General features: G+C 38.4%; 1 protein-coding gene across 3 annotated transcripts in view; it reads left to right on the top strand.

Moving 5' to 3' along the window:
* The window catches only part of NDRG3 (NDRG family member 3), a 103,107-nt gene that overhangs the window by 25,773 nt on the left and 63,919 nt on the right, over window positions 1–13,415 (top strand). For 2 of the 3 annotated variants that reach the window (XM_006881501.1, XM_006881502.1), the window contains one exon: window positions 1,660–1,761. In XM_006881501.1, coding sequence (XP_006881563.1) covers window positions 1,754–1,761 — 8 coding nt within the window. In that variant the 5' untranslated portion in view covers window positions 1,660–1,753. Of the gene's footprint in view, window positions 1–1,655; window positions 1,762–13,415 lie in introns of those variants that run through there. The other variant, XM_006881500.1, reaches the window with a different exon arrangement.

Raw genomic sequence — 13,415 nt, 5'->3', positions numbered from 1 at the left:
GCAAGTAATGGCAAAGACCATGGCCTGTATTGGGCATACCTTAGTCTCCAGACTGACATCGTTGCTCTTCAGTACTTTGGAGAGGTCTCTGACAGCAAATTTTCCCAATGCAATTAGTCTTTTAATTTCCTGGCTGCTGGTACCAAGATGTTAATTGCAGAGCCAAGCAAATTGAAGCTGTCAACAGTCTCAATCTCTTCATCATTTATCATGCTGCTGCTAATTGACCCAGTGGTGAGAATCTTTGTTTGCTTGATGTTGAGCTTCAATCCATATTGAAGACTGCAGTCCTTGACCTTCTGCAGCAAGCGCTTCAGGTCCTCCTCAGTTTCAGCAAGCAATGTTGTGTCATCTGCATAACACAGATTATTGATGAGTGTACCTCCCGATCCCAATGCTCACTTCTCCTCATAGAGCCCAGCCTCCTAGATAATCTGTTCTGCATATAGATTGAAAAGATATGGAGATAGGACACATCCATGATGCACACCCTTCCCAATTTTGAACCATGCAGTGTTTCCGTGTTTTTTGTTCTGACAACAGCCTCCTGGTCCAAGTATAGGTTTCACATAAGCACAATTAAGTGTTAGACTTTCTACTTTATTTTTCTTCTTAAGTGTTCTTTTGCTTATCCAAGGTCTCTTTTCTTTCCGTTTATAATTGATAATTATGCTTTCCATCTCTTTGAAAAACAATGGAAGAATTTTGGCGATTACATTGTATCTGTAGATTGCTTTGGTAGTATTGCAGTTTTCACAATGTTAAGTCTTGCAATCCATGAACATAGTATGCTTTTCCATTTACATAAGTCTCTTTGAGTATCTTATAGTAGTTTTGGGGTGGGTTTGTTGTGTTTTTTCTTTCCTTTTTGTGTACCATCGAATCAAATCCAACTGGCACAAGAAGAGATTGTCCCTCCTTCTCCAATGGAGCATCTGGTGGATTTGAACCATGCACCTTTTATAATTGTATTTTATAGTTTTCTTTGCATCTCTAGTTAGATTTCCTCCTAAATATTTAATGAGTGTTTATTATAAATGACATTGTTTTCTGAGATCTCTTTGTTAACTATAGAGGAATGCTACTGACTTTTGTATGCTGAATCAGTCAATTAGACCTAGTAATTTTTTTATTTTGACAGATCTTTGGTATTTTCTGTGTATAGGATCATGTCATATGCAAATAGAGATAGTTTTATTCTCTCTTTGCCTATTTGGATGTGTTTTGTTTCCTTTTCTAGCCTTATTCTCTGCCTTGGACTTCTATTGCAATACTGAACAGGAAGGTGATAAAGGGCAGCCTTGACGGCTTCTCCAATTCTGAAGGGAATGCATGAAGTCTACTTCTGTCTGTGTTTTGTACCCTGAGACATGCTTGACATACTATAAAAATCTAAAACCTACTGCCGTCAAGTCGATCCAAGTCATAGTGATCCTCCATTTAATTTCAAGACTGTAAATCTCTGTAGGAGGAGATTGCTCCTCTTTCTCTCATGTAATGCCTAGTGGATTTGAAACACCAACCTTTCCATTAGCATAATACAAACTATACTACCAGGGCTTCTGTGACATAAAATTAGTGCTAATATACTGAGTGAATCAATGTGATGTGACTGTTAGATTTACAACTCCTGGGCTAATCCTTTTTCTTCTGTTTCAGAGTTATTAATCTATTCTTGAGAATCCTCCACTCTCATCTATCCTCATGGATGAACTTCAGGATGTTCAACTCACAGAGATCAAACCACTTCTAAATGATAAGGTAAAGACCACTCTTTTTAAATAAAATGTATGTAAGTCTTTTCTTTGAAGATTAGCTCATTTTCTGTATTACTGGGTAGTAGCTCTGAGCGTACTTAGCCTGGCATTCCGTAAAAGTCTGCTTCTTCTTCAGGTATATTTTTTCACTGCTCTTTTTATCTTCCCGTCCTTTTCTTTCTAGTTTTATTTCCATAGGCCAAATTTAGTCAAGTTATCCTTGAGATTTTCTTGTTGGAGATATTTAGGGGGAAATCATATAGAAAATTTAAGCCTTAAAATAATGAGGTTAGGGTTTGACAAAAGCATCTAGGTACCTTGACTTTCAGATCCTATACGTTAACATCCATGACTGGTGATGCACACCATCTACAACATTCTCCTTAAGCTTGTCCTGACTGTGATGTGACCTTTCTGTCAACACCATGACTTTAATCAAGATTTCCGGGATGCCATTAATATACCTCATTTTTAACATTCATGTTAGAGGATTACACAGTGAGTAGCACAGGGGACAGCCACTAGACCCAACAAGTAAACGGTGTTGAGAGATGATTTATGCAAAAGCTCACAATGATTTCTGTCTCTTCTTTTCCTCTCTTTCAGTAAATGAATCTTAATTCCTTTTTGTTTTTTGAAATTGTCCCATTAAAAAAAATACAACACAAACTACTTGTATTTAATATGTATGAGTCTTTGGCATCTTGGAGGGCATGTTGAAGGGGAGTAAGGGGAAATGTGGATGAGATTGGGATTTGAGAACTATACCATACCATGCTATTTTCTAGTATTTGTGTGTGTGTGTGCCCAAAGCAAAGTCTTCCAACTATGTCTCTGGGGCCACTGACTTACTGCATCCTTTATTGTTATTTAACGCTGCCAGTCTCATTTTCATCCCTGTGACCTCTTTTCTTCATGTCCTACCCCTCTTCCATCTTTTTATCTTCACCGGATTTCTTACTCTGATCCCCCCTGATAGGCTCAACACTTTTTTACTCCCATTTGATTTCTGTTCTCTTGTTTTCAGAATACTCTCTCTCCTTCTTATAATATCCTTTTATGTATGTAATGTGCAGCCTCAAAAATGATGTACCATGAAGAGCAAAAGGAGTAAAATCTGCATCACAGAAGTTTATCTGTAGCAACAGAAATGAATAAGACTGGAGAGAATTGAGCTTTAGAAAAGCAATGGCCTGTTCTGAATCAGGCTGATCACTGGAATCAGGTGGAAAGTTGTTTAAAAATACAGACTCCTGGGTCCCATTCAGACAAACTAAATCAGAATCTCCAAAGTTGGAGCCTAAGAAAATTAAAAACGTGTGCGCACACACACATATTTGCAGTTTAGCTGAGGAGCTTTAAAAAGTACTAATACCTAGGTCCTGTCTCGAAAGACTCTGATGGAATTGTTCTGAAATATAGTTGAAATTTTTTAAAAACTTTCAAGATTGAGACAGTACCATAAGTGATTATGATTAACCAAAGTTAGAAACTCTGGAGCTAATGATGTTTGAGAACTAAGGTGCAAAAAAGAAGATCCTTCCTAAACCCTGGAAATCCACAAAATTCCATTAAGAGGAATCAAAGAATGGAAAGAATTGACTGAATGAATGTCTCATAGAAAAGAAGATTCAGTAGATGTGACCATGAAAAGGCAGTTAATTAATAAACAAGTTCTTCTCTCTGAGGTCATCATGATGTTTTGGGTGTGTTGTTATTTGCCTGGATCTGTCAGCAACTCTTTAATATGCCTATGTTATTCCTACCCATTTCCCACATCCCATTCTTTCTTCTCTTTCTCCTGAGAGGTGTCCTGTCCCATCACCATATACAAGTTCTCCTCTGTTCAGTCATGCTGTGTAGAGGTAGATTGGTAAGAGGACCACTTTAGATGGTGAGAATTCCACTCCATATGTCTTGTCTCCCTCCCGTCCCAGTATGTGAATTCTGTCTTTTTCTGCAAGTGTGAGCTTTAGCATGCATTATGAAAGGTGTAATAATGATAATGCTTCTCATCCATTGTTTCATTTGATCTCCCAAAGCCTGTTAAGGTAAGGAACATAGATAAATATATTTCCTGATGAGGAAACTAAGACTAAGAAAGGTGAAATACCAAAGATTGAATGCCAAGGAATGCTTGCTGTCAAATATGCTTTCTTGACCTTAGCACTGTTGAAAGTTGGAAACTCTTTGTCATATGAAACTATCTTGTACATTCAAAGTTATCGAGGAGAAAAAAAAGAAGTTATCTAGCATCATCCTTGGCCTCAACTCTCTAGATGCTAGTAACACCCCATTAGTTGTGGAACCAAATAAGTCTTTAAACATTGCCATGCATCCTCTAGTTGAAAACTACTGTGTAGGGAAGGTTAAGGATCTAGGATTGAACGGGAGTATATACTGATATTTCCTTTTTTTAATGGTACTATTATTTATTTGTTCTTAGCGGCTATGAAGTCAACTGCCAACTCACTGCAGTGTCATACACAACATAATCAGGCCACTGTGACTTATAGAGTTTCCATTGGCTCATTTTTGTGTTTATCTGCGTAACATTAGACGCTACGCCACCAGAGCTGCTTGCTATTGGCTGATTTTGGAAGTAGATTCAGGCTTTTGTTCCTACTCTGTCTTTGTCTGTAAGCTTTACTGAAACCTGTTCAGCATTGTAGCAATTCACAGGCCTTCACTAGAAGATGAGTGGTGGCTGCACTTAGGTGCATTGGCTGGAAATTGAACCTGGAAACTTGTGACTCCTATATGGAGAGTGAAAATTTTACCACTGAACCATCAACACCCTCTACTTATTTGTTAAGCATTTTTTTATGTGCCAAATACTTTACATGCATTACTTTCCTTAATTCTCAGAGCATCCCTGGGAAGCAAATAGCATTATCTCTTATTTAGCAGGTGGAAAATTTAAGATTGAAAAGGCTGACTTTCCCAGTTAGTGGCAGAGCCAGGATTGAACTTGGGTCTTTATGGCTCTAAAACCTGAGCCTTCCCCTTGTCTTTACCTTCTTAATGTTTGGCATTACTTCTGTGGCTTTCATTGTCTCAGAGAAATTCCTAATGAAATGTATAATTTCATCTCATATTTTGTCCATTCTCCTCCTAAATATACTGTTAAATAAAAATCACTATATTCTTCCAGGCTTCAGGAAACTAAAGGAGATCTAGACCCAACCCATCTAGAGAGAGAAATTTGTCCTGAGATGACTGTAAGGCAGCATTCTCAATATAGCTTTAAGCAAGACTTATATTAACTTGTCTGTCATTTGTTGGTACTTTTCCCATTTAATTTTAGTATGCCTGCAATTTTGTCTACTGCTCAGAATTGTGAAGTAGATAATTTTGACATTCTTGTTTTGGCTCCAGTGATGAAAAGAAGCAACTGGCAGTACTTATCTTTGGTTGTGGGAGCAGATATTGCACAGACAAATGAAATTATTTTTTTAAGTCTCCCAGCCTCTTGTGAAATAGGTAATTGAGGGGATTTTAAACTCCATTTTAAATGAGGTACTGAGTGGTTATATGGCTTCCAGAGTGTGTGCCTAGCAAGATAGTTCTGTCTGGACTAAACATTGTTTCTTTTGACTTACACTTGCATCTGTTGTCTGTCTCCTGCTCTATCCTGCTGCCTCTTGTCACCGTTTCAGCCTCCTTACCTATCAGGCCTAGGGACAAACAGGAGAGCAGAATGGTTTGCTTTATTCTTATTAGTGTCCTCTCCCTGCTGTTGGTTCAGATTCTACTGTCTCTGGTTGAAACGTAAAAGTAGGCGTGATAAAATATGTAAGGGGTCATAGTTGGCTTTTGTGTAATTGAGGTATTATAAGGAAAAGGAGTAAATACTTACTCAGGAAAAAGAAAAACAAGTTCTTCTGTTTTGGATTTTACATTATAAAGTGAGGTTAGTCTACCAGTGACTGGAAATGTAAAAAAGTGAGGTAGAAGGATATTGTAATTCAAAGAGGGATGACCCAAGGATTATCATTGTGGGGTTTGTTTTGGTTTTTTTTAACCTCTGAGACAGCAGACAGGCAAAGGATTTGTATCAATCTCTCAGGTGGGAAGGAAAAGCAGGGAAACAACTGAAATTGAAAACAGATTTATTGACATTTTCATTAACGAATACTCATACATTTCTTTTTTTTTTTTTTTTAAATTTTTCATTATTTTGTGTGCGTGTACCGTCAAATCAGATCTGACTGGTACAGGAGGATATTGCGCCTCCTTCTCCGGCAGAGCACATGGTGGATTCGAACCGTGTTCCTCGGGGATTGCAGTGCAGCTTCTTGCCACTAGGCCACCAGAGCTCCCCGTTTAACGAATACTCATACAATTCTATATCTAGACAATAGGGTGTCCTTTAATATACTAGCAGGTGATAATTAAATCTGGATTTGAACCACAGACCTTAGTAGCCAAGCCCTTGACCCCACTGAACCTCCAGGGCTCCTTAGAATGCAACCCAGTGAATAATATTGAATTTTAATGAGTTCATAGAATTTGCTATCATCTTAACTACAGTTGTGTATGAGACCAGCTAATGATCTGCCTACAGAAAGTCTGTTGCCAAACATTATAAACCTGAACCAGTAATATCCTTTTTTCCAGGATAGTCACTTATAAAACCTAAGGCCAATCTCCAAGAAAGTCTGAGATTTTTTTAAATTTTTTTTTTATTTTTGTGTGATTGTACCGTCAAATCAGATCTGACTGGTACAGGAGGAGATTGTCCCTCCTTCCCCGGCAGAGCATCTGGTGGATTCGAACTGTGTACCTCTGGGATTGTAGTTGCAGCTCCTTACCACTAGGCCACCAGAGCTCCCCTGAGATTTAAAAAAAAAAAAACAAACGAACACAACTATTAGATAGTCCTTCTCTCGTTATTAGTCTATCTTATCAGAAGCACACTTGTTCTTCACTGTCTCATTACCCAGCATTTCACTTTTATGACAACAGTAAAAAATCTACTGTCCAATCTGTTTTATGCCTTAATGATCTATGTCCAGCAATAACAAACTCTGAAATGAGGTGAGAATAGTGCTGAGGTTATGTGTCATCTTGGCTAATTCATGATTCTTAGGGGTTTGCCAACTATGTCATGCTATAATTTGGCAGTTATATACTGATGTAGCCATCTTTCATTTTGTGATCTAATGTGATCATCCTTCATTTGCACACAACGCTGATTTTTACTTGACCTTTGAAATCTTAACTATGTCGTTAAATGAGGAGTGGAGCTAATAGCATCCTTTTTTCCTAAGAAATAGCTTGGTTTCTTTTTTTGTTTATTTTTGTCATGTCCCTTCTTACTCATTTCAGAGAGTCAGTACCTCATAGAATCCTCACATATGTTATCACATAGTTGACAGGAATAGAATTCATACAGTGAAAGCTGCTTCCCAGACAGAGCATCAGAAATTGTATCTCTAGTACATGACCAAGATACTAATTTAGACTAGAGTGATTTCCTATTCTCATTCTTAATAATTTCTAAAAGTACTTAATAATTTCTAAAAGTACTTCTGGGAACCTTGTAAGATCAAAGCCATAATGTGGTCTGTATAAATCATTCTTCAAAATAGTAAATGAATTTTAAAATCTTACAAGTTTGAGAGCTCTGGTAATCCACCAGCTGCTCTGAGAGAGAAAGACAGGGAATCTCCTGTGTGATTTACAGTGTCACAAAATCCACTGACGAGTCAGCTATGAGTTGGTTCCAACTTGACGACAGTGAGTTTTTTAGTTTATATTACAAGTTTGAATTCTATCTTTATACTATAATAAATCTTTTTTTTTCTCTCCAGTTTTCTAATTACAAAATGAAAAGTTATGGATAGGAAAGTTCTATACTATAGAAAAGTATGTTGTTGTTGTTGTTGTTGTTGACTGCCTTCAAGTCAAACATGACTCATAGCTACCCTTTGAACAAAAGGCCTGAAGTCCCTCTGCAACTGTCGATATTTATCAGTTCATAGGGTTTCCAGAGGCGTATTGTTTAGGAAGTGGATGCCACTACTGCTTCCAAACCTGTCATAGAATGTTATTGGTTGAGTTGCCTGCAGTACATAGAGACCCTATGTACAGCAGCTCTGAACCCTTCCCTGTCCTGAGCCAGTCTCACTAATTCTGACACACAAACCTCATTGCCCCAGTCACTGTATCAATCCTTCTCATCCGGGGTCTTCCTCTCCTGCACTGTCCATCTACCCTTCTGAGCATGATGTCCTTCTCAAAGGACTGATCTCTCCTGGCCACATGTCCAAAGTAAGTGAGATGGAGCTTCAAAATCCTAGCCTCCAAGGAGAAACTTGGTTTCACCCTCTCCAAGACGGACCTATTTGTTTTCTTGGCAGTCCATGGTATGTTCAAGACTCTTCTCCAGCATCACAACTTGAAGGCATCTCTTCTTCTGTCATCCTTAATCATTGTCCAACTCTCAGAAGCATAACATGTAATTGAGAAAACCATGGCCTGGATTAGGCACACCTTTGTATCTAGACTGACATCATTGTTCTTCAACGCTCTGGAGAGGTTCATGATAGCAGATTTTCCCAAGGCAATTTGTCTTTTGATTTCCTGACTGCTGGTGCTAAGAGTGTTGATTGTGGATACGAGCAAACTATTTGCTAACAACCTCAATCTCTTCTCCATCTGTTGTGGTGCTGCCAATTGGCCCAGTGGTGAGAATCTTGGTCTTCTTGATGTTACGCTTCAATCCATATTGAAGACTACAATCCTTGACCTTTTGCAGCAGGTGCTTCAGCTCTTCTTCAGTTTCATCAATCAAGGTTGTGTCATCTGCATATTGTAGGTTAAGGAGTCTTCCTCCAATCTTGATGCCACACTGCTCCTCTTAAAGCCCTGCCTCTCAAATGATCTGTTCTGCATACAGATTGGAAAGGTACGGGGACAGGATGCATCCTTGACACACTCCTTTCCTTCTTTTGAACCATGCAGTATATTTCCCTGCTCTGTTCTGAGAGCTACTTCTTGGTCCAAGTATAGATTTCATATAAGCTCGATCAAGTGTTCTGAGATCCCCATTTTCCTGAATGTTAGCCACAGTTTATTGTGATCTACACAGTCAAATGCCTTTGTATAGTCAGAAACACAGATAATCTTCTGGTACTCTGTGCCAAGATCCATCTGACACTGCCAGTAATATCCTAGTGCCACAACCTCTTCTAAACCCAGCTTGTATTTCTGGTAGTTCTCTCTGTCAATGTACTGTTCAAGTCTTTTCTGGATAGTCTTCAGCAGAATTTTACTAGGGTGTGATATTGTTAGATAATTTTCACACTCTTGTCAGATCACCTTCTTTTTGGAATGGGAATAAATGTGATTTCTTCCAGTCAGTTGGCCAAGTAGTTGTCCTCCAAATTTCTTGGCACAACTTGGTGAGCACATCTAGGGCAGCATCTGTTTGCTGAAATACGTCAGTTGGTATTCCATCAATTCATGGGGCTTTATTTTTTGTCGAGTCCTTCAGAGCAGCCTGTACTTCCCCCTTCATCACCATTGCCTCTTGATCATATGTTGTTTTTTGAAATTCTTCTGTCAGCCAATTCTTTTTGGTACAGTGACTGTATACTCTTTCCATCTTTTAATGCTTCCTGGAATCATTCAGTATTGTGCCCATAGCACCTTTAAGCATTGCAACTTGTGGCTTGAATTTATTCTTCAGTTCTTTCAGCTTAAGAAATGCTGAGCGAGTTCGGCCCTTTTGATTTTCCGACTCCCGCTCCTTGCACATTTCATTATAATATTTTGCCTTGTCTTCTCAAGCGGCCCTTTGAAATCTTCACAGAAATCTAAACAGAGACAATAAGTCATAGAACTTAGCAGAAGCTTGTGGCCAGGATCTTCCCTCAGTACGACCTGAAGCAAAAGTCTTTTTCTGAAGTTATTACATGAGATTTGGACTTATATCCTCCTAAACAAGAGATGGACAACAGAGTGGGGATGTAGCAGGGAAAGGGTAGAGACAAGTCTACAAGGGTAGAAACATGTAGATAAGTATAGAACCAAAAAAGCCCAAACTTACTTCCAGTGTATGACTACCCTCCCTCAGATTTCCAAGGCTGTAAATGTGTGTGTGTGTGTGTGTGTGTGTGTGTGTGTGTGCGCGCGCGCGCGCGCACGCTGTCAAATCAGATCTGACTGATACAGAAGGAGATTACCCCTCTGCTAGAGAAAGCAGAGCATCTGGTGGATTTGAACAGCACACCTCTGGGGTTGCAGTGAAGCTTCTTGCCTGTTAGGCCCTCAGAGCTCCCTAAGGCTAGAAATCTTTATTAGAGGAAACTGCCAGTCTTTCTCCTGTGAAGCAGCTAGTAGAACTGCCAGCCTTTCAGTTACTAGTCTGATACAGTGTGTTACTAGAGCTCCTTAGAAAAGAAAGCATAAGGAACAGAATAATCTCTCATAATGCCTCTACCAAGAAACAACTACTCTTGTTAACTCTTTTTCCTTGTGGGTATCTTTTAAATATATTTGAATGTAGTTGAGATCAAACTGTAAAGATTATTTGGTATCCTATTTTTTTTTCTGTTCACTAACTATATTTCATTATGAGGGAGCTCTGGTGGCCTAGTGGCAAGAAGCTGTGCTGCAATCCTGAAGGCACACAGTGAGGCCACCAGCTGTTCCGCGAAACAACGTATATGTCAAGCATCTGAATGATGCCAGTTATGGAGAAGGTGCAGTAGGGAGCTCTGGTGGCTTTGTCCATTGCACTGCTAACCCAAAGGCTCCATGGCTCCAGGCTGTTCAAATCCACTAACTGCCCCTGCCCCTCAGTCTCCTCCTATTAAGATTTACAGCCTTAGGAACTGGTGAAGGCTCACTGTGATTCAGAACTGACTTGACAGCAGTTTAATTTGAGCCTATAGTGTGTTATGTGTTGCACTGCTAATGGAAAAGTCAGTCATGGACTCCAGTGTGAGAAAGATGGGCAATCTCCTCCAGTAAAAGTCTGTGACATCAGAAAACCAGAGTCAGAGTTGACTTAATGACACTGAATTGGTTGCTTTGTTTTTTTAAAAAAAATCTAACTTACTGGCAGCTCCTCCTTCTGTTACTCATAGCCTAACAGATAATTGAGCAAAATTTTAATCCGAAGACCTTCTTAGGCATTTTGTGGAACTAATTGGAGCCATAGGAAGCTATGGTCCTTTTTTGCCAAATGCAGCAGTCCTTAGATGTGTGCTGTGTGGCTCCATCTGCAGACTCTGTTGCACTCAATTTTTTACCAGGAATAATATTTCGGACTAGTTATCTTTTGCCTATTTTCAGTTGTATGTGTTAAGTGGTACTCCATTGTGACTTTACTGCTGCTTTTAGAGAAACACAGACTGATCATCAGTAACCTTATTCCTTCAAGAACTTTTCTTCTCTAGATTAGTGCTGTCCAGTGGAACTCTTTATAATGATGTATTATAACTGTGCTGCTCAGTAACTTCAGTAACCCTATATATCTATTGAGCCACCTCTTATTAGTCTGTTATATTGTGAAGGCTTACATGCGTGGTAGACAAGTGGTAGCAGAACTTCAAGACTAAGAAAGAAAGATATGCTAGACATTGGTGAGCAGGACTGGGCTATTACTGACTATTTTAAATTGGAAAGTCATATAATTTGCTGTGCTAAGAATTAAAAATTCAAGAGAAATTACATTAAATTCATTGTCAGAAAGAGCATTTAGAATCTATCTTGCCCTGTTTTGTATCACTATGTCTTCTCATAAGACTTTCAGGATCAAGAAGTTCCTAGATAAAAAAAAAATTAAAAATAAATAAATTTAAAAAGTTCCTGGACAAGAAACAAAAGCATAACTGTCCTGTTCCTCAATGGATTCAAATGAAAACTGGTAATAAAATCAGATACAACTCTAAGGGGAATTATTGGAGAAGAACCAAGCTGGATCTCTTAGGTGTTGCACATCTGATGGCAGCAATATAATAAATCCAGGTTCATTAGCATCGCACTGTGTCAAGTTGATTGACATGCTACCATATCAAGTTTAAAATTATGTCACAAGCTGATCACTTCCCATGGAATGCATGTGGTTTTAATTTGCACACATATTTCAAATATGTGAGACCTATGATGTAAAATAAAAAAAAATCCATCCTTACGTGTAACACTGTCAGTAACACAGGAATATCCATTTGCTTACAAAGATGATCAGTTAGTAAAATTTTTATTCAGTTATTAAGCCAATTACAAAAGCCAAAGATGAAGATATTAAGGATATCTACAACAGACTGATACCAACTTGAGTAATTTGCACTTGATAAACAAAGTCAAGATTTATTACTAATTACTGCTAACTGGGATGCAAAGATATAAACAAAGAAGTAGGATCATAAAAGACTTTAGTGATAGAAACCAGAGATTTTTGCAAGGCTAACAATTGGTTTCTGTGCAGGGACCCTGGAGAAGTACAGTATTAGCAGTCAGAATAAGACTGTCAATTGCTTATATATTAAGTCAAATTGAAACTAAAAAAAATTAAAACAAGTTCATAGGAGCCAAAATCCAGCATTGAGTATATCCTGCCTGAGTTTAGAGAGCATCTCAGGAATAGATTTGACACCACCACAAGATAAAGGTGAACAACCAATTACAAAATGGTCACAGGATATGAACAGACAATTCACCCAAGAAGACATTCAGATGGCGAACAAACACAAGAAATGTTCAAAATCCCTAGCTCCAAGAGAGATGCAAGTCAAAACAACTATCAGATATCATCTCACCCCAGTAACAATAGCAAAATTCAACAGAGCAGCAAACAACAAATGCTGACCAGCTTGTGGAGAAACTGCAACCTTATTCACTTTGGTAGAAGTGTAAAATGATGCAACCACTGTGGAAGGCAGTATGGCAGCTTCTCAAAAAGTTGTAAATAGAAATACCATTTGACCCAGCAATTGCACTACTGGGAATATACCCTAAAGAAACTACAACTGCCACCCAAGCAGATATATGCACAACCATGTTTATTGCTGCATTGTTCACAATAGGAAAGAGATGGAAACAACAACCCAAGTGCCTATCAACAAATGAATGAATAGAGAAGCTGTGATATAGTCACACAGTGGAATACTATGAAGCATTTAAAAAGATGGAACTCATGAAATATACAAAATTGATGACCCTGGAGGATATTATGCTGAGTGTATCTCAGTCACAAAAGGACAAATACTGCATAATGACACTTATAAAATAGGACTGGTATCAGGGTTGGAGGGAATCTAAGAAAAGAGGGGATAAATAATGTACACTGCATTGAAACAGATGAGGGAGAGAACTGCTTAAGAAGGAATATATGATTAGATATTATTTGCATGACAACAGTCCAGAGTAAGAGCTAAATAAATAGTAAAGTCGACTGGGAGGGGAGTTGTATAACAATGAATTTTTTTTCAAAGAGAAAAGCAAACTGGAGGCGAGGAAATAGGGAGGAAAATGTGCAGTTATGAATGAATGAATGAATGGAAATCCATGCTCTCTATAAACTTTCATTAAAATCTAAAAAAAAAGGAAAAGGAAAATCTACAAAGCAGGAAGTACTGTTTGGACTGACTGAAAATTCAGGAATTTCTCCTGTGAGAGGCAATGACTCTTTCTTTTTCCAAGCCT

Source organism: Elephantulus edwardii, unplaced genomic scaffold, assembly GCF_000299155.1.
Source record: "Elephantulus edwardii isolate Elephantulus edwardi_28Jun2011 unplaced genomic scaffold, EleEdw1.0 scaffold00015, whole genome shotgun sequence".
NCBI lineage: Eukaryota > Metazoa > Chordata > Mammalia > Macroscelidea > Macroscelididae > Elephantulus > Elephantulus edwardii.
This window is presented reverse-complemented; position numbering and strand designations above follow the sequence as displayed.